The 24,382-nt window shown below is 37.7% G+C and overlaps 2 protein-coding genes across 5 annotated transcripts in view; both read right to left on the bottom strand.

The window, feature by feature from the left end:
- The window catches only part of sfmbt1 (Scm like with four mbt domains 1), a 30,845-nt gene extending 17,675 nt beyond the window's left edge, over nucleotides 1-13,170 (bottom strand). The window contains exons 1-4 of one of the 2 annotated variants that reach the window (XM_072666207.1): nucleotides 13,036-13,170; nucleotides 3,393-3,440; nucleotides 2,323-2,417; nucleotides 704-947 (exon numbers count right to left, since the gene is read on the bottom strand). In XM_072666207.1, coding sequence (XP_072522308.1) covers nucleotides 704-947; nucleotides 2,323-2,417; nucleotides 3,393-3,417 — 364 coding nt within the window. In that variant the 5' untranslated portion in view covers nucleotides 3,418-3,440; nucleotides 13,036-13,170. The remainder of the gene's footprint in view (nucleotides 1-703; nucleotides 948-2,322; nucleotides 2,418-3,392; nucleotides 3,441-13,035) is intronic. The other variant, XM_072666206.1, reaches the window with a different exon arrangement.
- A 3,771-nt stretch (nucleotides 13,171-16,941) lies between these two features.
- The window catches only part of prkcdb (protein kinase C, delta b), a 47,484-nt gene continuing 40,043 nt past the window's right edge, over nucleotides 16,942-24,382 (bottom strand). For all 3 annotated transcript variants that reach the window (XM_072665460.1, XM_072665459.1, XM_072665461.1), the window contains exons 12-17: nucleotides 23,823-23,914; nucleotides 22,968-23,030; nucleotides 22,565-22,703; nucleotides 22,283-22,471; nucleotides 21,102-21,230; nucleotides 16,942-19,580 (exon numbers count right to left, since the gene is read on the bottom strand). In XM_072665460.1, coding sequence (XP_072521561.1) covers nucleotides 19,422-19,580; nucleotides 21,102-21,230; nucleotides 22,283-22,471; nucleotides 22,565-22,703; nucleotides 22,968-23,030; nucleotides 23,823-23,914 — 771 coding nt within the window. In that variant the 3' untranslated portion in view covers nucleotides 16,942-19,421. The remainder of the gene's footprint in view (nucleotides 19,581-21,101; nucleotides 21,231-22,282; nucleotides 22,472-22,564; nucleotides 22,704-22,967; nucleotides 23,031-23,822; nucleotides 23,915-24,382) is intronic.

Genomic DNA, 24,382 nt, shown 5'->3' with positions numbered 1-24,382 from the left:
GTGGGGGGAAATGACCAAAGTGTGCAGAGCTATGACTATTTAGAACTGAATATGCATGCCCCTGGGTCAGGTTACAACAAGGCATTGGAAAACACTGACCCCTGTTTAAAAGGTCAGTGGTTGAAGTAAAAGAAAAATCACCAAGTAGAACAACTGAATGAGTTCTGAATGAACAGATCGGGCACTTTCCAAAATGCTGAAGCGTATGGGAGTCACCCCAGATAAGCGAAAACAGGAGGTCAGTAGGTGCAAGGGCAATATTTCACTAGACATATATAAAGGTCATTCTACATATTCACAAGGGTGGGTTTAGGTATCAAAAACAGCTAAAAATCCTGGAATTAAAAAATCCTGTTTTGTCACTGCGCCTTTATATGACCGATATGCAAATGAGCTCCGTTCTGATTGGCTGCCCTGCATTGTGCCTAATGCAAGAAGCCGTTCAGGCTGAAACACTCCTTATGGCTTCAATGTAAATGGGAGGGGCTAAAATGCCTAGTATGCACATACATGGCATTACAAAAACATTGAATTCACAGCAAGTTTCCATGTATGAACTGGGGAGCGAGTGGTATGTCAATCACTCACATCACACTTCATCAAAAACGTAATCAAAAAAATCAAGAAAAAAAAAGTTTTTCAAAATAGGAGACTTTTAATAGATCAATATCCTTTCTGTTCCCGTTCCTATCTCCCATCTCACCTTCGGGCGGTTTCATTGCTCGACCCTGCTGTCTACTCCACCCGATGGGGTGTAGGTCGGCCGTCATGATGTCACACCAGAAATCTGCGCGCCGGTCGTCCTGGTAACCCTCGTAGCGTAGCAGCAGCAGTTGCCCACATGTGGTGATGATGGTGGAGACCCAGTAGGCATCATCACCCTCGCTGCGCACTGGCACCTCCAGCTTCATACCTGGAGCCAGACCGGTCTGCAGCCCCTGATCCATCTGGCAGCAAACAGAGAACAGGCCACGCTAGAACCAGGACTTGCCCAGATGTACTGGGACTGGATTCACAATTTCTTTTTCAAACTTCAGACTAAAGAAAGTAAGTTAAAAATAAAATGAAGTCAAAGCTTGTTGAAGCTAACCTTGTTAAACACATTCAATTCATGTCCTTGTCATATCAAATGTGGTTCATCAAATCCCAATTTTTTTTCTAGGATATTCCATCAAAATTTAGATACTGTTTATTTATCCTCAACATTTTATATACAAAATAGTGAGAGCGTACGTAACGTACGCTCTCATTATTTTGTATATAAAATGTCAAGGATAAATAAACAGTTTTTAAATTCTCAAATAAATGGCCTAAGTAATGCCAGTGCTGGTCAGGGTTTCCCGCCAGAGGAAATGACAGAGTGAGTTTTTTAAATAAAAGGTAACATATATATATATATATATATATATATATATATATATATATATATATAGTACACTTTTCATTACATTGACTTACTAATAACTGTTAATAGAGTAAGTAAGACTCCCCTCCTTTTTTAAGTTTTATGACCGTCAATGAATACATGTTAAAGATTTTCTCAAGCATCAAATTTTTCTTACACTTTAAGAAGTTTGCCTCTAAAACTGTAACTTTTAGTCATAATTTAATTAACATTGCAACTGAAGTTCATTCAGAAGCTGCTAAAACAGGTGAGTAAGTTAGCGTGCTAGCTAACAAAGCTGCACTTTTCTCCCGCTCTGTAATAAACGCCTGCCAACTGCTCTCAGTTCTGCAGACATTTAGGTCTTTATTTTGGTCAGTAAACAAACTAAACTCACAAAGCTTAGCAGCTAATGCTAGCGCAGTCTCTGCTAGCCTCTAAAACGTCCCAGACTCCACAGAGGCTACAGGTGAGGAACCTTGCAGCCTCTCTCAGGAGAATATCTGATATCTGAGTATAGCTTTTCTCCAGAAGAAGTTCTGGGAGAATCTTCTTAAGAACCTTTCAGTGTTTTAAAACAGTTCACCTGATCCAGCCCACCACCAAACAAGCACGGGGTCAATGAGCTCATGTAAGTCCCATTCATCGACCGCTGAGGGAGCGTTTGCATGATCATGTAACTACATGTTAATTCATGATGGAAATGAAACCAGAACTCAGGTGATGCTGAACAGCTGAGCTAAAATTAGCAGACATCGCAGCAATTAGGCCAACGGTTCCGAAATGACATTACAGAGGTGTGTGCGTATCCCTAATTACAGAGGCCGAGTGCGTGCCTCAAATCAAGCTAACGTCAGCATGTCAGGGCAGCTCCAGCAGGAACTGAGAGAGGAGCATTAATCAAAAGAGGCTTAGAAACATCTGGGCTGCTCACTCACATGTTTGAAGGCATGGTGGGGCACGGACAGTGCGCCCGTCTCCTCCAGATAATCATCCCAGTTGAACTCAGACATGTCCTGACCAGAGTCCGCATCTGAAACCACATGGTTCACAACACTTAACCCACACAAACACCTGTAACCACACTAGTGGCACATTATCAGCTCCCCCTAAACAATTCCTCTGTTATTATGTACATATATAACTACATAATCACTGTGGAAGTATAGCTAATTATGAGTACACACACATAAATATATACACACTGCATTAAATCTCCTTTATTGAAAGTGTAAACCAGTTATTTAGTCATCTAAAATAAATCTCTTTATATTTATGTAAATTAGCTTTAATATTGCCTCTAACTTCTTCTTTAAAGCTGTAATTTGGGAGATATGAGGTCTTGTTAGAACGAAAAGTAATATAAGGGTCAACAACCCTTTCAACAGGACTTAATTCAGCTTAATCCAGTCCAATTACATTAGACTAACCCCATGAACAGCCTAAAGTGTTATTACAAACTTCTACCACCCCACCAGTTTCTACAGACGTCCCTGTAGTTACTGAGTAATACACCTAAGTGTGTATTAAGCTTTAAGGGGGTTAAAGGGGAATTGCACCAAATTTTTCGAAATGTCTGAAAAATCCCATCACAGCAATGTAAACAAAGTCCTGTCAAGACTTTTTATGTGAAATGGTTCATTATTGAGAAAATCAGCCACACTCAGATTTTTTTACATTGGTGGTGATAGGAGCCAGGGGTCACTGCAACGCTGATGATGTGAAAATAGTGGAAAATCAAAAAAACACCAAGAACAAATAAAACAAATAGATTTTAGGAACAAAACATGTACTCAAAGTTTCACAAAACAACATCTCAGGCATCTGTTTGTTGAGTTTTGAGGCTTGAAACTTTGTAGACGTCTGGTTCCTATCCCCACCACTGTTCAATATACTGTCTGACTCGAACTCTCCGGCTTTAGGCTTAAACGTGAGGCACAAAGCTTGAGCATTTGCTTGACATTGTTGCATCAAATGTGCATACATAATCGCAACCGGTTCTGCTTACCGGACTCCAGTGCTTCTCCGCTCATTCTGAAAGTCGAGCTCACGGCCTCTGTCGGAGAAATGAAAGGAAGCGAAACAAAAAATTACGAGATGCAAACTGCTTTAAAGACCATAAGCTGTGAAAGTGTTTAGCAGCTCAACTGACAGAGTGTGAGAAAGAAATGGCGAGAGAGGAAGAGAGAGAGAGAGAGAGAATGAGAGAGAGAGAGAGAAACAGAGAAAGGAAAATAAGAGATAAGCAGGCGCAGAAAAGCCACATTTAACATGCAGAGTGTCTGCGAGTGTGTGGGAGGGGAAATCTAGAGTGTGTGGTTTTTTTTTTTTTGAGACATGCTGCCGCTTCCAAACAGGTTCGACTGTGATACCCAACAGCAAGTTAACAACTTAAGTCTATTTGGTTTAGTCTGCTTGTTTGTTTTTTTTTGACAAACTGCTGCTCTATATACTTTTAATACATCCGTAAATCAATGAATAGAGAAAATTAATATCTATTGCAGGTCTTAAAACTATGCACATAAATGCACAATTCAAAGACTCCAATTAACTCCACTATAGACAAAACAAAATATACATAGGTTATTTATTTATTATGAATATTATAATATATAGAAGTATTTATTAACTATACAAGTTTTTCAATAACTACAAACTCATGAATTTGTCAAGTCAAGTCAAGTCAAGTCAAGTGGGTTTATTGTCATTTCAACTACATACAGAGTACACAGTGAAACGAAACAACGTTCCTCCAGGACCATGGTGCAACATAGACACAGTGCATACAAAACACAAGTGCAACACAAACAAACAAGTGCGGACAGACACACAACACAGTACAGACAGAGGATAAGAGGACAGAATTTGCTTATTTTGCTTAGTTTTGTAAAGTAAAACAAATCCCGTTGTACCATTAAAAATGCTTGATATGTATTTTAGTCACAATTTATACACAAAAAATAAACTCAATGACTTCCAGCCCACACTTTATTAACTGCATTCACATTCTGATTCAGATACATTACAATTTAAGTAAATTCCCTTACTTTATTAACAGTTATACACTCAAATTAACAGATAATCAATTTTCTGTAGAATATTCTGTAGAAAAGTCATAAAAAATATATATTTGTTCTGGTCGAACATGTTACCGTTAAAAAAAAGAAACGCATTTAATCACTCAGTGATGTCACTTCCTCTGGCAGGAAAACACTGTCAAGCAGCGACATTTGTCAAACTTATGCTCTCATTACTTTGTATAAAACAAATTAAATAAATCTCTTATTAAATATCTAATAAATGATGACATGTTGAAAATCCATGAAATTGTGTTTTTAGGCGTGCTGTGTGGAATCTAGTTTGAGGTTAGCACATGCAGTTGAGGCACAACATTGTGGAAAATCAACTGTTTTATTGGTTCAAATGTTTAATTAATTTCTTACTTGTAAATGTACCCAAAATTTTATAATAGGCCATAAACGAAAACTGAAAATCAACCGATCTAGTGGTTCTTTACTAGAAGTTGTTGACGTTCTATCAAAACCTTGCAGCTCTATTCATTGATTTCTTTCCTGTTTCTATTTTATTCTCAAAGGATCAATAAAAGTGATTAACTGAAATAACACTTTTTTATTTGAACATATACGTACAAACTTAATTCTACAAACATCTGTTGAAAACGAAGAGATTATTCATGGCAACACTAGCTCTGCTTCAAATCCCCATGGCCCCATGAGTGGCCTTTTCCCACAACTGACACATAAGGCATGACTTGCACATGCTTGACACACCCTATTGATGTGCTAATGCTAAAGGAGAATTCCTCTTTATAAAAAAATATCTAGTTATTGTTTTCTTTTCTTTCCTTTTTTGTCAGAAAAGGTCCTTCCCTTCTTTACACTTTTGTAAAAGGCATTCCAGTGCTCGATAAAACTGAGATGTTGCTCATAATGCCTGACTTTGCTCTGGATCATAAACAGACATTCCTAAGAAATGAACAGGGCTTTCGTTTTGGGTTCCATGGATATTCTGGAACTGTGGGCTGATGCTGAAATCTGATATTTTTCACGTAGGCTATTTTTCATCTGCTGATACATAAACATTTATATTTAAGTGGAAACAAAACAATACACTCTAAGCAAGAGTTCTACATATTACTGAAAAAGGGTCCTTTTTGTTTCTTAAAGAACCACTTAAAGAAAAAAAATTCATTGTGGAAAACTTTTTTTAAGATTGTAAATCTATCAGGATTAACAATACCGGATATTTTTATTTATTTATTTTATTCTTTAGGGCCAGATTCTAACTTTTTAAAGCTAAAATATCCATTTTACAGCATATTTTTTTATTTCTGTATGGTTCAAATGAAAGAAAAACAAACAAAAAGCTGATATTTTAGTACCACGACCTAGAATAACCTTATAATTTAGTTTTCTATTAAAATCACCTTTTAAAATATCTGTCAAATCTACACAAACCTAAACCTTAAAGTAATTATCTGTCAACACTGTGCATCCCTACTTCCACTGAGCACCTGCATATCTAAACATTCAAGAACTGAACGAGTTAAAAGAGGTAAATATAGGATGTTATAAACGTTATTAAGTGGAAAGGTGGAATTCCCCTTTCAACAGGCAGCTTGGCCAACAAGCCAGCAGTACATCTTGCCTCAGGCTACTCAACAAACCAGCATGTTGCAGGTCATTTCTTGTGTGATCTTTATCTCACTCTTATCAATTTACACAACTCATGTGGCAAACTCTATTCAGATGTCAAAAATAGATCAAAACACCTGATGATCCCTGTAGATCCCACTACACAACATCAGCTAAATGATTGAGCTGCTTTTTTGGAAGCTTCCTGCATAGGAAAGATCAGATAACCTGCCATTTGTCAAACTTATGCTCTCATTATTTTGTATAAAATTAAATAAAATAAAATAAATCTCTTATTATATTTCTAATAAATTATAATGTGTTGAAAATCCATAGACTTGTGTTTTTAGACGTGCTGTGTGGAATCTAGTTTGAGGTTAGCACATGCAGATGAGGCACAACATTGTGGAAATTTTCACTGTTTTATTGGTTCAAATGTTTAATTTATTCCTTAGTTGTAAATGTACCCAAAAATGTATAATGGGCCATAAACAAAAACTGAAAATCAACCAATCTAGTGGTTCTTTACTAGAAGTTGTTGACGTTTTATTAATACCTTGCAGCTCAAAACTGGCTGCCAGAGCAAAACTTGTAGAAACTATTATTTTACAGTAAAAAAACATGCCAAATACTCTCAAACACAATAAAAAAACAATTCTGAGACACAATTCTTCTTGAAAACAAGAAGAAACCAGTTAATTCTACTTCTAATGTTAAGAATCCAAAACTTTACGTAAACCATTTAAAACTTACCTCAGTTTACACTAAATGCTGAATGAAACTGGCTAAAACAGTCCAAAAAGACTCCAAAAGTCTAAAAATGTAATAACCATTTGAAGCTTAACTCCAAGAGACTGAGAGAAAAGGGAGAGCTTAAAAGCTTGGAGAAAAACGGCTAAAACAAAGTCACATTAACTCCAGAGCTCCATTCAACCGGAGCTGTCAAGCCGTCTTTGTGAAGCTTGACATCTCTATTAAAGGGAGAGACGAGAGTCCGACAGGCTCTCTCTGAAGGCCGTTAGCTGACCGCGACCCGCCCGCTCCGACAGGATCAACTCCACGACCCCAGCGGCACCACCTCCGGCCCACCACCCCATCCCCCTACCCCGACCGCTAGGCGATAGGGCCCCCGGAGCACGGCGCTGCCACAGACGCATTGTGCTGGGAGCCGGCGTAGGGGGTGGAGGTTGGGGGGGTGGTTCGGGAGGGGGAGTGCTAGGAATTGTCACAGTGGTCTCCAATGGTTGAGTGAAAGAAAAGAGCAGCTAAGGCCAGCTACAAAGCCCTGCCTCAGAGCAGACCATTCTTTTTCCACTTACATGCCAGACGTTTAGAGGATGTTCTGAAATGATTTCCTAGGTGAAGTAAAACATTTAGAGAACATCCTGTTCCAGAACATTTGGTTTGTTTTACTGAATGTTCTGGAGCTGCCAGTTCCTGGTTACGACACTGTCCAGAACAAACGTTTCCAGTACTTGAGAGAACGACATGATGTTACTGATGAAAGGGGAAACAGTGGGACTCTAAAAGGAGGCCTAAAGCACACAAGATGTCTGCTGGTATAAAAGCAAATGGATTTTACCAGTATGATTTTGACCAAACTGTGGATACAGTCATTGACTCAATGAGCCACGGCTCTGTTAATGTTCTGCTGTAACAATGGTTGGCTAAAGATAGAAACACAACCTCTGAACCATGCACAGTTATGAAAATGCAGACGCTACTGTACTACTGACTACTGTGCTTCATTAAGCAAGGTGTATTTACTGCATTTTGTTAAACCTAGGCCTCAAAGGCATGCAGATTAGTATTAGAAATTTGATTTAATACCAGTATTATTAAATATAATAATTAATAACCTATTATTAACATTAACAGCTAATAAAAAGTGTGGAATTCTAGCACAGTGTGCTTGGACCCCTCATAATAATCATATTAATAATAATAAAAAAAAATCCTATTGGCAGTCATAAATTAAAAATTTACTGACTAATTTTAACTAATTGTTTTTTTTTTGCAAACTCTGCCTGAAAATTATGAACTTACATTTATAATTACATGGTTTACCCTCCTAAATTGATCATATTGGCAGTGACATGAAAATCCATACTGGTTAATAACTTTAAAATCATTAGGTGTGGAGACATGCTTTACATATCACCTCCAAGTACACTGATTAGCAAAATAGTGTGTAAAAAAGTGAAAATATAATATATATATAACCTATATGCACACACCAATCAGCCATAACTTTAGCACTACCTCCCTAATACTGACTAGATCCCACTTATGTCACCACAACAGATACGACCATTGGAGGCGTGGACTTCACAAAACCTCTGAAGGTGTCCTGTGACACTAGCAGCAGATCCTGTAAGCAGTCCTGAAAGAGCTGAGGTGGGCGAGGCCTTCATGGATCACATCAATGAGCCTCGGGCACCCATCACCATGTCGGCGGTTCACTGGTTGTCCTTTTTTGGACCACTTTAGGTAGGTACTGCCCTCTGCATACCAGAAAACCCCCCACTAGACCTGCCTGGTGCTTTGGAGATGCTCTGACCCCGTCGTCTAGCCATCACAAATTGGCCCTTGTCAAAGTGGCTCAGATCTTTATGCTCGCCCATCTTTCCTGATTTTAACTTCACCTTCCAGAGCTGACTGAAGATAATGATAATGAATGTCAGTAGTGCTAATGTTAGGGCTGATCGTGTACAAGTCATAATCATGAGCCTTTTTATTTACAAGAGGGGGGTTTATATTTACTGTTAAACCTGCGCATCAAAAGCATGGCGCATAGCACAAGACCTAAAGGGGGTTTTATTTGAAATCTGATATAAAACACTACAATTATTAAATATAATATAATAAAATGTAAGAATTTTAACTATGAATAACAATAACGACTAAAAGAAAAAACAGTGGGATTCTAGCAGTGTGTGCTTTGGCCCCTCAAAATAATCATTATATATATATATATATATATATATATATATATATATATATATATATATATATATATATATATATATATATATATAGGGCTGGTCTTATCTACTGGTCAAATAATGTCATTTTCACTGATATACTGTTAAAAAACATCAGACAACTAAGAGTTTTTATCCATGTTCTGTATCTTCCTCTGGCCTGCATGACCTTCATGATGTTTTTAACTGATCTAAATGAACTGCTTCCTACAGTGGTTTGACATTTTCTTCCATGCATTTCCCAACACAGTTCTGAAAGCGCTCAAGGGTGTTTAAATCTAATGACTGTGTTGGCTAGAACATCTCCTGAACTTCCCAGCCTCACTCCTCAACCCACTCAAATTACTTGATGAGTGAAATGGCAGTTTGCTTTGTCCTGTGGGTTTATGATGTCATTTATTGTGGCTATCCATCAAAAAAGAAAATAAAAAAAAAGGGCGGCGATCTCTTCATACTCATCTCTAACAGATGCTCAGTATCAGTGAATGACTCTGTAGGAGTAAACTTTTTTGACTGCCTGTGTAATCATTATATATGTATTAATCATTATTTATTTTTGTATTTATTATAGCATTTTGTTAGATTATTAGAAACAGTAAATTACAAATTCCTGTCAGATGGATTGGGATGGAAACATCTACTCTTAGTTAAGCGATGGAGGCGGGTCTTGGCCTACGTGGGGTTGGAATCTGTTGTTTCTGCTGTGAATTCTCAGCACATTCCAGAGCACTAACTGCCATCCCATCACCAAACTCAACAAGAGACGGCAGGAAAGCCAATTCTTCCCGCGATTGATACAAGCCGTCTCTCTCTCACCCACACACACACACACACACACAACATATAGGCAGTTGTTAAATAGTTGTGGCCTGGGGTGTTGGGTGTTGGGGGGGTGTACCCCATCCTGTCAATTCTAACCCTGGTGTTATCACTGGCCACACACTAAACAACACAGTGAGTGACGCAACAGTGGCTGTGATCTACAAGGCTGCTACTGATGTCAGAGAGTCCTGACCTGACTGATAGGCCGGCTTTATCTTAATGTCACGCAATTTAGTTTCTTGAAACTATAAACGAGCCATTTCAGGGTGTGTTATGCAGAGGGTCAGTTATACGTTCAGTATTTTGACATGGTCACAATTTATTCTAGGAGAACAGAATAATGTAATTATTCAAAAACACTTAAAGATCTGTACAAGGCAGAATCCTTCATAACTCGCTGAAGAGATATGCATGCAATTCAAGCACTGGTGCAAATATTTCACATAGGTGTTTTGTTAGCTCAGAAAATCACATCAAATAAAACTGGAATCACTTGAAGTTCCACAGGGATCCATCTTAGGCCCATTCCCTTTTTCCACCTCTATGTGGTAAACCTTGGCAAAGCTATTAGAAACCTTCACAGCTGTGCTGATAACACACCAACACTAGATAAACGTGGGTCTACCTTATTTAATGTCACAGAATCTTTTACACTGAACCCTGAAAACATCATTAAGGCTGTGTTTTATCATTTAACAGGCCCGTATCATAGAAAACTGGCAAATACAGACAATGTTTTAGCCTACTGGTAAACAAACAAAAAACCTGTATCTCCAAAAAATGTCAGCTTCACAGGAATAGGAGAAAACATTCTTAACTTTTAATGGGAGTGTAAAAAGAGGATTTCTATTGGTCCATTCTTCATGAAACGGTTAAAAAAAAAAAAAAAGATATTCAGAATTTATCAACAATAACAATCTACTCCATAAAACAGCAGTGTCCCAGTAGCCTGACATTGCATTTTTCGTAATGCTAACAAATACAGCTTTAAAAAATTGAATGAAAAAAGAAATCTGATTTGATCTGATCAATTTCGCCCCCCACTCCACAGGTACAGGACAGGAGATAGCTCAGTCTCTTCGCTAGCCGTGTTGTGATCCTAAACTGAGACTTTAGTGAGAAATGATGGCATCTGGGCAAGACATGAGCACCCAGAGTTAAAAGCTTATCTAGCACCGAGACCAAGGTGTATTTCCTGCAGTCAGGCAGGCATCATTTGGGAATTTTACTCATTACACAGGGTTTCCATTACACACCAGTATATAGTTCTGAAGTGCCATCAAATGCAATGATATAACTGATCCATGCATTTTACAACCCGTGTTATCTCCCCTCATAAAGTTGCTGTGTGTATAAGAATTGTCGCAACCGCACAAAAGCCTTGTATCTCCATTTTTGACATTTTTCTAATTTTGATATCAATTATTGTGTCAAAGCTTCATGATGAATGGCCCAAAGGTGAGAAATGGATTGTGTTTACATTGGCAAAACGTAGCATCTCCGAAATGGCAACTTCACAGGTGAAGGAAAACCTCCCTAACTTTCAGAGGAAGTCAACGTAAATGTCATTTTGGAGCAAATTTTAACACAATAAAAAAAATACAAACAACAACTGCTAGACTTAAATTATGTGAAAACAAAGGAAAGAATGACAAAAAATGAGATATAAGGAGTTTGCAAGAACACAAAAACCTTGCATCTCCATTTTTTTTTATATAACTTTAATCTGACAGTGGTCTTTTACATGACATGATGAATTGACCAACAGATGCATTACATATATATATATATATATATATATATGTGTGTGTGTGTGTATATATCACCAACAAGACTAACATATATATATATATGTGTGTGTGTGTGTGTGTATATATATCACCAACAAGACTAACATATATACATATATATATATAAATAATGTAATGCATCTGTTGGTCAATTCATCATGTCATGTAAAAGACCACTGTCAGATTAAAGTTATATAAAACATGGAGATGCAAGGTTTATATATATATAAAAACAACTGCTAGACTTAAATTATGTAAAAACAAAGGAAAGAATGACAAAAATGGAGATATAAAGAGTTTGCAAGAACACAAAAACCTTGCATCTCCATTTTTTTTATAACTTTAATCTGACTGTTGTCTTTTACATTACATGATGAATTACATTATATACATAGCATAGTATATATATATATATATATATATATATATATATATATATATATATATATGTATATGTATATGTGTGTGTATATATATATATATATATATAAATAATGTAATGTATCTGTTGGTCAATTCATCATGTCATGCAAAAGACCACTGTCAGATTAAAGTTATATAAAAAATGGAGATGTAAGGTTATATATATATATATATATATATAAACTCCATTCACATCACCAACACTATCAGTGCAGAAATGAAAGCTAGTGGCACTGACGCAAAACTTGCGAGGCTTCAGAGTGCAGTCAGTCAAACAATGGCTTTTACAGCCCTGCCAACTTCAACCCTCTCAAACCTCCCAAACTCACCCCAGCACCACCACTTTCTGACCATTTTTGCTTTCGATATGGCAACTTCCATTTGAAGGTGAACCAAACGCAGTGGTCAAAGAAGAACATAGGAACTGCATGCATCAGGCTCTTATGCAACCACCCGGCCGAAACAGCCCGCTTTTCTTCTGCTCTCAGCAAAAGAAACAGAGAATAACAGCAGACAGGAGCGGAGGAGCGATTCGGCTCGGTTTGATCCGTCTGAGCTGCTTTTATTTGGAGGAAACTCGAGAAAGCCGCGGCCGAGCGCAGTCCGAGGCTAACGCTGGCTCCTGGCAGCAGCATTTTAACACATTTAGGACAACTTTCATTCGGCAAGATCGCAGATTTCTGCATCGGCTCCAAAGTGAGGCGATTATCTGCGGGCAGACATCGCACTGCGAGGGGTTTTTAAGCCCGCTACTGAGAGTAGATGGGCTGATTGGGCACATGCTAAAAACGCCCGTAACCAAGTCAAGTTACTGAAACGTCACGCAGCTTAAGCAATAGAGCTCAAGTCATGTATATTTTTTTATTTTTTAGAGACGGGAAAAACGGCGAGGACGCCGCAGATTCGCTTCTCGACGGCCCGGTGCGATGCAGTGAGCTTTTAAATGTGCAAATATAAAGTCTCGAATCGTTTCTTACCGGTGAGGAGTTTTTTTCCAAGTCGGTTTTAGATGCCGTATCTTTTTTTCCGCCTTAGTCGTTCACGACCTCATTCCAATATGGCACAAAGTGCCAGTGCGCATGCGCCGCCGCCTAACCTCCCCATCCACGTTGTGCTCGGCTCTTTTTAAGCGAATAAAACACCCAACCAGAGGAGCGTTGACATTTTTAACTCAGCACAAGCACACACTACGAGACGGCTGTCGTGTTTTTTGCACAGCCAGGGACGCTTTTGCTTTAAATAAGCCACAAAAGAGTGACCAATAGTGGGGCGCAACATTGCATTGCATACGCCTGCCTGCCTGCCTGCCTGCCTGCCTGCCCGCCTGCCATGAGCTCGCCTCGGCTTCGCAGTTGTTTGAAATTGCACGCACAAACTGCAAGTTGCTTCAGAAACAGCTGACATTGCTTTATACTGCGAGCACTTAGTGGAAAGGGTCATTGACTGGCTAAAAAAAACATGGCATGCTAAATAGCATGCACACAAAATAGTACCAAACACCATTAGTGTAGTGTAGTATGTAGTGTATATAGTATATGTGGTTTTGGACGCAGCCATTCATTCACACCCTTTGTCTGTGCTCATTTGACTATCTAGCTATCTAACTATATATATATATATATATATATATATATATATATATATATATATATACTTATAGATATATATTGTTAGTGTTGTTGGTGATGTGATGTGATATCTCTCTCTCTCTCTCTCTCTCTATATATATATATATATATATAAATATATAGAGATAAAATAAAGCGTTTTTTAAATACATAGTAAATAATATGATATATAATATTTTATAAATATTATTTACTTATACAATGTATATATATGTAAATACACACACACACACACACACACACACACACATATATATATATAAACCCCATTCACATCACCAACAACACCAACAATATCAGTGCAGAAATGAAAGCTAAATTTGAAATGAAAATGCAAAATTTGCGAGGCTTCAGAGTGCATGAGAGTGCCTCACATGTAAACACAGGCACACACACACACACACACACACACACACACACATATATATATATATATATATATAATACTATGCAAATATAAATCTGAGATAAATTTGATAAAAGAAAGTTTTTTAAATACATAGTAAATAATAGGATATATATAATATTTTATAATTTTTTTTAATTTTTATTTACTTATACAATGTATATATATGTAAATACATATTTGTGTATGTATATATATAATTTTTTATATGTAAATATTTTTTATAAAATATTATATATATCATATTATTTACTATGTATTTAAAAAACTTTCTTTTATCAAATTTATCTCAGATTTATATTTGCATAGTACAAAGCTTTGCACTTACAGCAGTAAATAAATGTACTTATACAAATGTATTGGCTCAAAGACTGCAAATGCAAAACCCAAAGCATTGGAAACACTGTGGATATTCCTATGCCTCCCCAAGGCTAAGCACAGAGCTCCTAGCAGTTCACTGGGCCTTTATTAGGATATACTGTGGTAGTGTCACGCACACTGCTTGCTGCTGCTGCAGTTATAGTTACAGTGTTCTTAAATAGCAAGCTTATCTGCTCCTTTCTACTCCTTACTACTGGGCTAATGTGTCTCTTTAGTTTGTTTTGAGCAGGTTTCCTCTTCTACAGCACAGGGTGTTGCCACTGCATGCCCTGGATTTACAGGTCAACTAAAGAAGGGCGAAAATAAACCCTAATCCTGCAATTTCACATCCTTGACACATGGTGGCGGTAGAGTCATCAATTTCCACCCGTCACCGCCATCCCTCTGAACTGGTTAGTCCAAAAATCTCAGATACTGTTTAATATAAATAAGATCAAAAGTGTGTGTATATATAATTACTTGTATTATTTGTAGGTTTTTAATATTTGATGATATAATGATAGTCTACCACATTAAAGAGGAATACCTCTGATCTTTCTACATTTCTACATATTAGCTTATTGTTGAGATGTAAACACAGGCAGTCAGTGGTTTGGTGTGAAATGGTTAATTGTGGAGACTCAGACTTATTTACAGTGGTGGTGATAGCAACCAGGGATCACAATATCTTTAATTAAGCAGAAATTAATTAATTAATTAATTCATGGTATTTTGTTGATGTTTTTGTCCTGTGTTTTTTTTTTTATCAGCATGTGCAGGGCACTAATGGTTCAACCGGTGAACTCAAACTGATTCCTGACCATTTTAAGGGTTCTGTACAAGGAAACAGTGGTTTCTAATGGTAAGCATAAAGCCATTTTGCATAGGAAGTAAAGTGTCACCTTATAGACATGGATTATAAAAGGCTAGTGCTTTTAATTGTGTATTGTTTATGGGTATTAATACATATTTTAAAAGCATCATATATATGATTATATATATTATAATTATATATATATTTGGTACATGCTATACCTCACACAGTGAAATGCTGAATGATTAGTAGCAGTGCTCTTATTAAACCAGTATGGGTGGTGGATGTGGCAGCGGCGGAACACAGGCTCAACGCTGATGATTCATAACAGGTCATTATAATTTGATGAATAATTACAGATGATTGTATTTGATTGTAAGTGTTTTGTGCAGGCATGCCCAACCCCAACCCTGTTTCTGGACATTTGTCATCACTCAAGCTTTTGTTCCAATCTTTGTTCAACATGCTTGGTCCAGCTGATCAGGATTGTTGGGGTTGTCCTGGATTAAGGTTGAATTCTGGTTGGAGCTGGTTGGAGCCCAGCTGAACAGACATAGTCAATTAAAAGTACTGGGGAGGGCTTGGCACAACATTACATGGGGCAAAATGCACCTTATGTACTTAAACATGCATTTGGTCATCTTCTCAAAATGTCCAGGCTCAAGTCTCAAGTTTTTCTACCATAAAAGTAATGTTTCTTTTGTCTTTTTTTTGTAACTTTGTTACATTTTGTTACAGTAGAAACACCAAAGATATTCATCTCAAAAGAGAAGAGATGCTTATTAGCACAGCCTAGCCAGACACCAGCCTCTGGCAGCGTTCCTGAAGAATCTTAGCCCATTCCTCATGGGCAGCGGCCTCCAGTTCACTAATATTCTTGGGTTTGCTGCCAAAGATTTTCTATGGGGTTCAAGTCAGAGGCCAGAATCTTCCAGGGCTTCTTCTGAAACCAAGTCTTGGTGGACTTTAAGGTATGCTTGGGATCATTGTCCTGTTGAAGGGTCCAAAGCATGCAAACCCAACAATATTAGTGAACTATAGGCCACTAAGAGTCCTCTTAATGTCCTGCTACAAGGTTCACGTCACAGAAGTTTGCAACAGGTCATATTTGGTAAAGGTTTCTTTACTAAATACTACAGACAGCTGTTATGAGGGGGTTGAATTGGTTTCTTGATCTTGATTGGTTTGTTGCAATCAATCAATGAAAGTATGTACATTTGGCTAAGAAACCTAATGTGCAATGAGGTATTTAGGTTGGAAAGCTCATCTCATTGAGTTTGTGCTAAACGACTTGATGTGTTTGAGCCAGTTTTGAGCTTGACACTGTTACAACTACCCTCCTCAGCCCGTTAACCCTACCTATAGGGCAAATTGCAATTGCAACGTTCGATTTTATTTGTAAAAAATATGTGTAAACTTGTGTAAAAAACAGTAGTCGTTCCTCTACTCGTAATTCTGTAGCACTACATTCATGATAGTAATCATTTTAATTCATGATATACTTTGTTTACACTTGTTGAAGGCCAGGGAATAATCATACCAATCTGGTTTATTCTGTTTCTGCTAATAAAGCTCACACACTACATTTAAATAAGAATACCAGTGAGGACAGAAACTACTAGAACATACGAAATGAACACTTAACTCAAGCTTTCGGAGATAAAGACGCCTTTTATTTAATTGTGAAGTATAATAACAGTAAAAAAAAAAGAACATCCTCAGCATCCCAATAATAATAACAACAACAGCTCAGAACAATATACATACATTTGTTTATATACACAGTCTTAATTCTTTTTAAAAATACCTACACATTCAAATAACGTTACACATACTATAGATCTATAATTAATTTCTGCTGACGCTAAACCTCCACCCGTTATTTATTCTGTAAGGAGAACCTAGTACCATAACTACAAACCCGTCCAGGAACAAGTTAACTCAGACTAGCTTTAGCACTTTTGATGCTTGCTGTGGAAAGTCTATTTTATGTGCAGATCTAAGACCAAGGACTGTTACATACAACCTGATTCAACTGCTTAGGAAGGAATACTCCAGTGTTTGTTTGTTTTTTACAACCTAATCTACGGCATCTGAAGCAACTGCCCATTGGCTTCTATTGTAACTGTGTATTGAGTTACCAGATTTGTCGTTGTTTTCTAAGTACAGGAAAACGTAAGCCAACCATTGTTTGTGGTAACTGACATCATGGTACAGATGCAAGAAATAGTGATCAGGTTGAAAAATTCTGAATTAGCTCTTTAAGGCTAATTAGCCTGACTCAGTACTACCTACCATTCTTCTAATCCTTTCAGTTGCAATTTAAAGACCTGTGGGTCTACGATCAGAGAAAAAGAGCAAAATTAAAGGCAACAGTAAGTCGCTGACCAGCAAGCAAACCACAGAAAAGTAGGAAACAGAAACACTGAAACCCAGATTAGCGCTGTAAGATTCTCAGTCTGTTGTCATAAGGGACAGTGTGTGTTCTACATTATGTGTACTAGTGAGTCAGGTAGTACTGGGCTGGCAGCATTAGGTCATTATTGTCTGGAAGGCCACACTATTAAATAGGAATGTGCTACCAATGGTTCTTGGAGTGATACCATTGAAGAACCACTTTTGGTTCCATAAAAAAGTTTGATAGAGACGTATGAAGGATCTACAGATCTATCTACACTCAATAGAAGGTAAGGTTCTACTTCATAGGACCAAAAGTGGTTCCTCTAGGGCACGGCTCAAAGGACCATTTGAGGCATCTTTATTTTTAATTGTGGGCCGTTCATATTCCCACAGCACTGATTGTAAGTATGTGTGTGGTCACAAGGGTCAATTTCTGCAAAGGTAATGTGTGCATCTGCACATCTGTCCTATAATACAACAAATACAGTACATCGTATAAACTTCATTTGATTCCAAGCTTTGATCATGAAGAGAGACATAATACACACACAGCTATTGTTAGGACTTAACTTGGTCACTAGGGGGCGCAGTGTCTGCAGGCATTTGTTTGGACCCAGCACACTCACTGCCAGTTGCTTTCCATATTGAGCTTAAACAATAAAGAAGCCCAAATCAGTGCTATTAGATGCTGTAGTGTTTTGCAGAACCGAAATATCTGTAGACAGTACGGCCCCATCTGACCAAGCTCAGTCCACAGACCAGTGGTACTCAGGTCCTGCCCCAGAGGGCCACAAGCACTGGCCCAAGGATGGACTGAGCACGTGGTTTAGACCCTGTGTAATAGAGCATGTATTTAAAGGGACATTCCAGCATTTCACAAACCTAATCTCTTAATCTTCTGTAATTTGTGGAACAAAATCTTGTATCTCCATTTTCACTTTTTGACGTAAATGTTAAAAAAGAAAAAATCTTGCACAGCTTTACTGCACCTTGTAAAATAAGGTAATTGCTAATTACTGAGTATAAAATAAAAAATGATCAATGTAGTCATTTTTGATTATACATATTTAATAAAATTATCATTTTGGGGGCTAAAATACATGTTTATGGTTATTTTCAGACATTTTTTGTATTTAAATCATGTCTCATTTTAACTGCAGCATATGTTGTTTCTCCAGTCATGTTTGTAAATACAGAAGATCAATACAGTAAAAATACAGTAAATCTTATTTTTTATGTAAGGTTTTTCATTTTGTGGCATAAAGTGACCCTGGCAGTTCTTCTTTACCTTGTATCAAAGGTTTATGATGAATGGACCAACAGAAATGCTTCAAATTGATATGGAATAACATCATTTTACATTGACTTTCAATCAAGTTAAGATGTTCTTTCCTTCTCCTGTAAACTTGCCATTTTGGAGATACAAGGTTTTTGACACATATAATTTCTACACACATTTTCCTGTACTTAGAAGAACTGAAAACCTGTTGACTCAACACACACCTATAATGGAAGCCAATCACCAGCTGATAGACTTAGACTTTCCATAGACTTTCACTACAAGTCAGCAAGTTCTGTGTTCTTTTCCAAGTAAAGGAAAACTAAGACTCGTGGTAACCTGACTGCTTCAGACAGAGATTAGAGGCTGAACAATGCTGGAGTATTCCTTTAACACTGGTTGCACCCCACTGCTGATGAACTGGCTGGAATGGTAAGGAGGGCGGAGGCTTGGTCACAGTGCTGGAGGGGTCCACTTCACTTCTCTAGAATGGTCTCCATGGAGGGGTTGATAAAAGAGAAGCCAGCGAAGGCCGTCTGGTCCATTGAGTCGATCAGGTTCTTGTCGGCATGCGAGAGGCGGGGCTTCTCGCTCAGGAACTCGCGGTCAAAGTTGCTGCAGTCATTGGGGGCTTTCTGTGATTGGAGGAGAGCGAGTGTCAGTCACGAGTGAGAGTTTATGTGAGGCTTTCACAGAGCAAGCAGATCCTAGCTCATGAGAGCTATAGAGGGTTCTGGCTATGTATGACTATTATAACTGCACCTAAAGCACACTGTAGGCCACTGGACCCTACACACTGAAAGCACCGGTTCAGAGAAAGCTCATCATTTTCCACTGATCAAGTGTATTATGACATGTTTAGTATGTCAGACCTTTACTCCTATGCTTTTGCACTGGTGCTACAAGCTACAATAGGTAATCAGGGTGACCGTAGGTCCTTGTATTCCTGGGCATGTCCTCTTTTTGGGTTGTAAAAAATGTGTCCAGCCAGGATTTCACACAATTTCCTGTCAGTGTTTGTTTTTACAGTTTTTACAATTCAACACGTCTCTGTAAACTGGTGTATATGTCACAGTGCTCCAGCGAGCTGGAATTTACTACAGGAAATGAATGTATGTATGTATTTATTTATTTAGTCAATCATTTGTCTTATTATTATTATTTTTCTCTTTTATTAATTATTATTATTATTACAATTATTATTATTATTAATGTATTATTTTTTCTTTTAGTTTACATTTTATTACATTAAAAAATAGTTACTATTTACTATTTTTATTTTAAAGTTAATTTTATTTTTTAAAAAGGCTGACTTATGTTTTCAAATGTTTACCTATGTTACTACTTTTTACACACCTAAATGACTTGTATTTATATATTTATTTTTATTTATGTTATTTTGGTTGATTAATTTCTATTTCCTTGTTTTTATTTCATATTTTCTCCTCTTTTACTAGTGATATATATATATATATATATATATATATATATATATATATATATATATATATATATATATATATATATATATAGTTCATTTACCTTTGTTGATTTGTTACTTGAATTAAGTTGATTTCATATTATTACATATTATATGTATTACATACATATTATTTTTATTTAATCTCTTTTGCATTGTTTTAAAATGTGATGATTAATGGACCAATAGGAATGCTCCAAAATGGTATAAAATATTTTCATTGACTTCCATTGTTCCAAGATATTTTTTTCCCCTTCTCCAGTAAACTTGCTTTTTTGCTCATACAAGGTTTTTGCATGGCCGTGGCAAAATGTGAAAGTGGCGAGCGAAAATAAAGGTTGACTGAGTAAAAACTAAAGAAGTGAACCTCAGACTTCGACTTTGTTTTTAGTCATACCCTTGCTTTAACCTTTATACCAAGAACAGCAACGCCCACGCAGTCAGTATGCTGCTAGACATCATTCCAGCTTGAAATGTATGATTCATAATTTCGCTCCAGTCTGCTTTAATTGTCCGTATTCAGTTGTGAGTGACACAGGCTGAACACGTTCCTCGGTAGTGACTCATTACATAATCAAACAATTTATATTAATCACCAGTGTTTGACTAATATTCTGTGGACAGCGGCACTGAATTGGCTTCACTTTGGACAGTGTAATAAATCTAAGGAACGTACCACTTTCGGCTTGAAGGGGGGAGACACCTCTCTCTTCTCTAGAGCAAGCCAGTTGATCGTCTTGAAGAAGGAGTGTCCTCGGATGTTCCCCACAACGCCGAGCCGGCGGGTTGGATCTCGCTCAAACAACTATAGAGTGAAAGCACAGATATAACCTCACTAAACATTTAGCAATGCATCTCAAAAGATCAAAAATCACTGGCGAGACAGAAACCCGGGTGTAAAACCACTGGGCACTGAGACGTTGGATTTTTCTATATATACAGTACTAAGCGGATGTCTTAGGCGCCTGTGAAAATGAGGATGAAAAAGCTGCTTATCTGGGCAGTAAGTGTTTATATCCTCATTAAAACACTACATATTAGAATAAACACTAATAACAGAACCAGAAAGTTTTGGTTCTCCATCACTGTGTTCATCATTAGAACATCTCCAAAGTTCTCCTCATGGAGTCTAGTATTATTTAGAGTTCTCCTCATATCAACACCTGGTTTGGTGGTATATCAGGGCTTAATGATGGTAAATCAGGTGAGCTGCTGCTGCTGCTGCTGCTGCTGCTGCTGCTGATGATGATGATGATGGAGTTGAACACATCCTCCATACTGTGCTGGCTGGACGGGGGGGCGTCCAGGAGAAACCTGGAGGAACCAAGCTCTGTTCTTCAGACTAGCTCAAAAACAAGATCTCACTACTTTCTTCAGAATGAGAAGCTCTTGTTTCTCCTTTTTACTGGATTTATGTTCACCTGCATCTGTTCTGATGAGATCTGGAGCTTCTACTGTAAACACTCTCTCATTGCTGAGGGAAATGCATCCAAGTAATGTGATTGGGTGTCTGAAACCATCATATACGGCAGTAGATTAGTTATATCTGTTATGATATCATTTTTATATATGATGTATTGCATCTAGGGAATGTGTGCAGCTCATCAATGTATCACTACACACACTGTTTTATCCTGTTGCTTCTTAATAGAACTATAAGTGGTTGTTCTATGGCTCAAAGAACCCTTTATTTTTATGAGGTTAGTGCAAGGTTAGAGCAATGGTGATTATGCCCAATCCTACTGTAGCTCTATAGTATTTATTTCCCCCTTGTCTTCCTTATTTCCGTATCGTTCCTTCCTTCCTTATTTCTTAGTTTTCATCACACTCTGGTTTGCTGTAGGAAAGCTGTGGTACCTTCTCCAGCAGGTCCTTAGACTCCTTGGTGATCCAGCGAGGGTAGTGAGGGACGTCCATCCTGATGGACTCGAACAGCTCATCCTCATCATCGCCTTGGAACGGAGACTGGCCGATCAACATCTCATAAACCAGCACTCCGAACGACCACCAGTCCACTGAGAATGTGTATTTCTGCCCCAGTAAGATCTGATGACACACATACACACATTAGACTTTGTATCAGACACTCATTTGATCATTTTTAATAAGTCAGACTGCATTTCAGCCACACATACACACCTCTGGCGCGATGTAATCTGGTGTTCCACAGAAAGTTGTGGCTCGGTTCTCTCCGAACATGTTCTCCTTACACATGCCAAAGTCTGCTATCTTAATGTGGCCGTCTCTGTCCAGCATCACATTATCCAGCTTCAAGTCTCTACAAAAATACACACAGAGACCATAGAGATCAGACCATTAGGCAATCTGGAGTCATACAGAAAAGCATTAATATTAATGCATGATGTCATCGAACAATCTTCATGTGACTAAGGTCTGCTGCTTCAGAGGGACAACTCATTCTTGGCAAACTCAAAACCAGCTATTTGCTGAATAAAGATTTGCAGTTATGGGTGTGGGACTGCCGGGAAAGAACACAGACAATCACATACCGGCATACAGTAGCCTGACAGACAAACCTCACCTGTAAATGATGCCTTTGGTATGAAGGAACTGCAGGCCGCAGATAATCTCCGCTGCGTAGAACCTGCAGAAGAACGGGGAAAAGAACGAAGCTACAGCATTAGCTAATCCCACGTTTTCGGCATCTATACAGTCTATTCTCATTTTTAATACACTGTAACAAGTGGAACCTTACACTGAAACTACTGTAAAATATTTCCTTTCCTCATTAAACAATAACTCATGTTATTCTACATGGTTTCATTCAAAGCATTTTAATAGAACAGGACCAGTTCAATTGCAGTAATTAGTTTATTGTGGTCTCACAGAGTAGAAATAGAATATATAAACATAGCCTATGACTTTTTCTTTTCATCCTGTAGCTTCTAAGAAAAGTTACAAATCTCAGTTTGCTTATTTGCATATTTATATATCACAGCAGGAATATTACAATATCAATGGATTAACTATAATATTTAATACTGGCCCCGAATCTCACTGGGATTGTCTGTGTACAGTGTTCTTCTGTCTGATATTCAGGTTATAGAAGACACTTATAAAGTTAGTCTTTTGCCCAGTTTGGTGCTGCCAATTAAACCACTCCTTTGTAGCTCCCCCTAGCACCAGCAGTGCTCCCGACAATAAGAGGGTAAGGACCTAACACGTCTCCTCCAATACATGCAAAGCCAGACAAATATTAAGAGTATATATATATATATATATATATATGGCTGGCTTTGCATGTATGAGAGGAGACGTGTTAGGTCCTCCAATACATGCAAAGCCAGCCAAATATTAAGTCCAAATATAATTTTGGCTGGCTATATATATATATAATTGCAGGAGAACAGTGTGGAGAAATCAGTGTGTGACTCACGTGGCTCTGAATAGATCGAAACGACCCTTATCCTGAATGTGGAACATCAGATCACCTCCATTGAGATACTCCATCACGAAAAACAAGTGCTCCTGTAAACAAGCACACACACATACGCAAGTCAGCACTTTCAATAAATCAGCACCTGTCTTATCAATAAGCAGCACAAGGTTTTGCTGGTTGTTGTTTTTGTTTTGTTTTGACTAAAACTGGACTGAACTCAACAATAACAAACTAAGCAGAGCCTTTCAGATCTTTCACCATACAGCACTGGAGGAAGACAGACGAGAAAACAAGGATGGGCCAGTCTGGGACCTCAGGGCTGATGCCAACAGCAGACATTTTTTCATGTATGACACCAATTTATAAAATGTAGAAACTTGGACTACGAGGTCCTACGAAGTCTACAAAGATTAGTCTTACAGTGGCACTCAGTGACATGTTACTGTTTTTACTACAGCAACTTTACAGGAGCCTCTATGGACTTCAATTGAAAGCTATTTTGGCATGTTCTGTTGATCAGGAGTTTAATAAACACATCATCAAACATCAGTTTGAAA

The sequence above is a fragment of the Salminus brasiliensis genome, chromosome 21 (genome assembly GCF_030463535.1).
Source record: "Salminus brasiliensis chromosome 21, fSalBra1.hap2, whole genome shotgun sequence".
Classification (NCBI taxonomy): domain Eukaryota; kingdom Metazoa; phylum Chordata; class Actinopteri; order Characiformes; family Bryconidae; genus Salminus; species Salminus brasiliensis.
The sequence above is the reverse complement of the archived record's forward strand: the minus strand, read 5'-3'. Positions and strand labels throughout refer to the sequence as shown.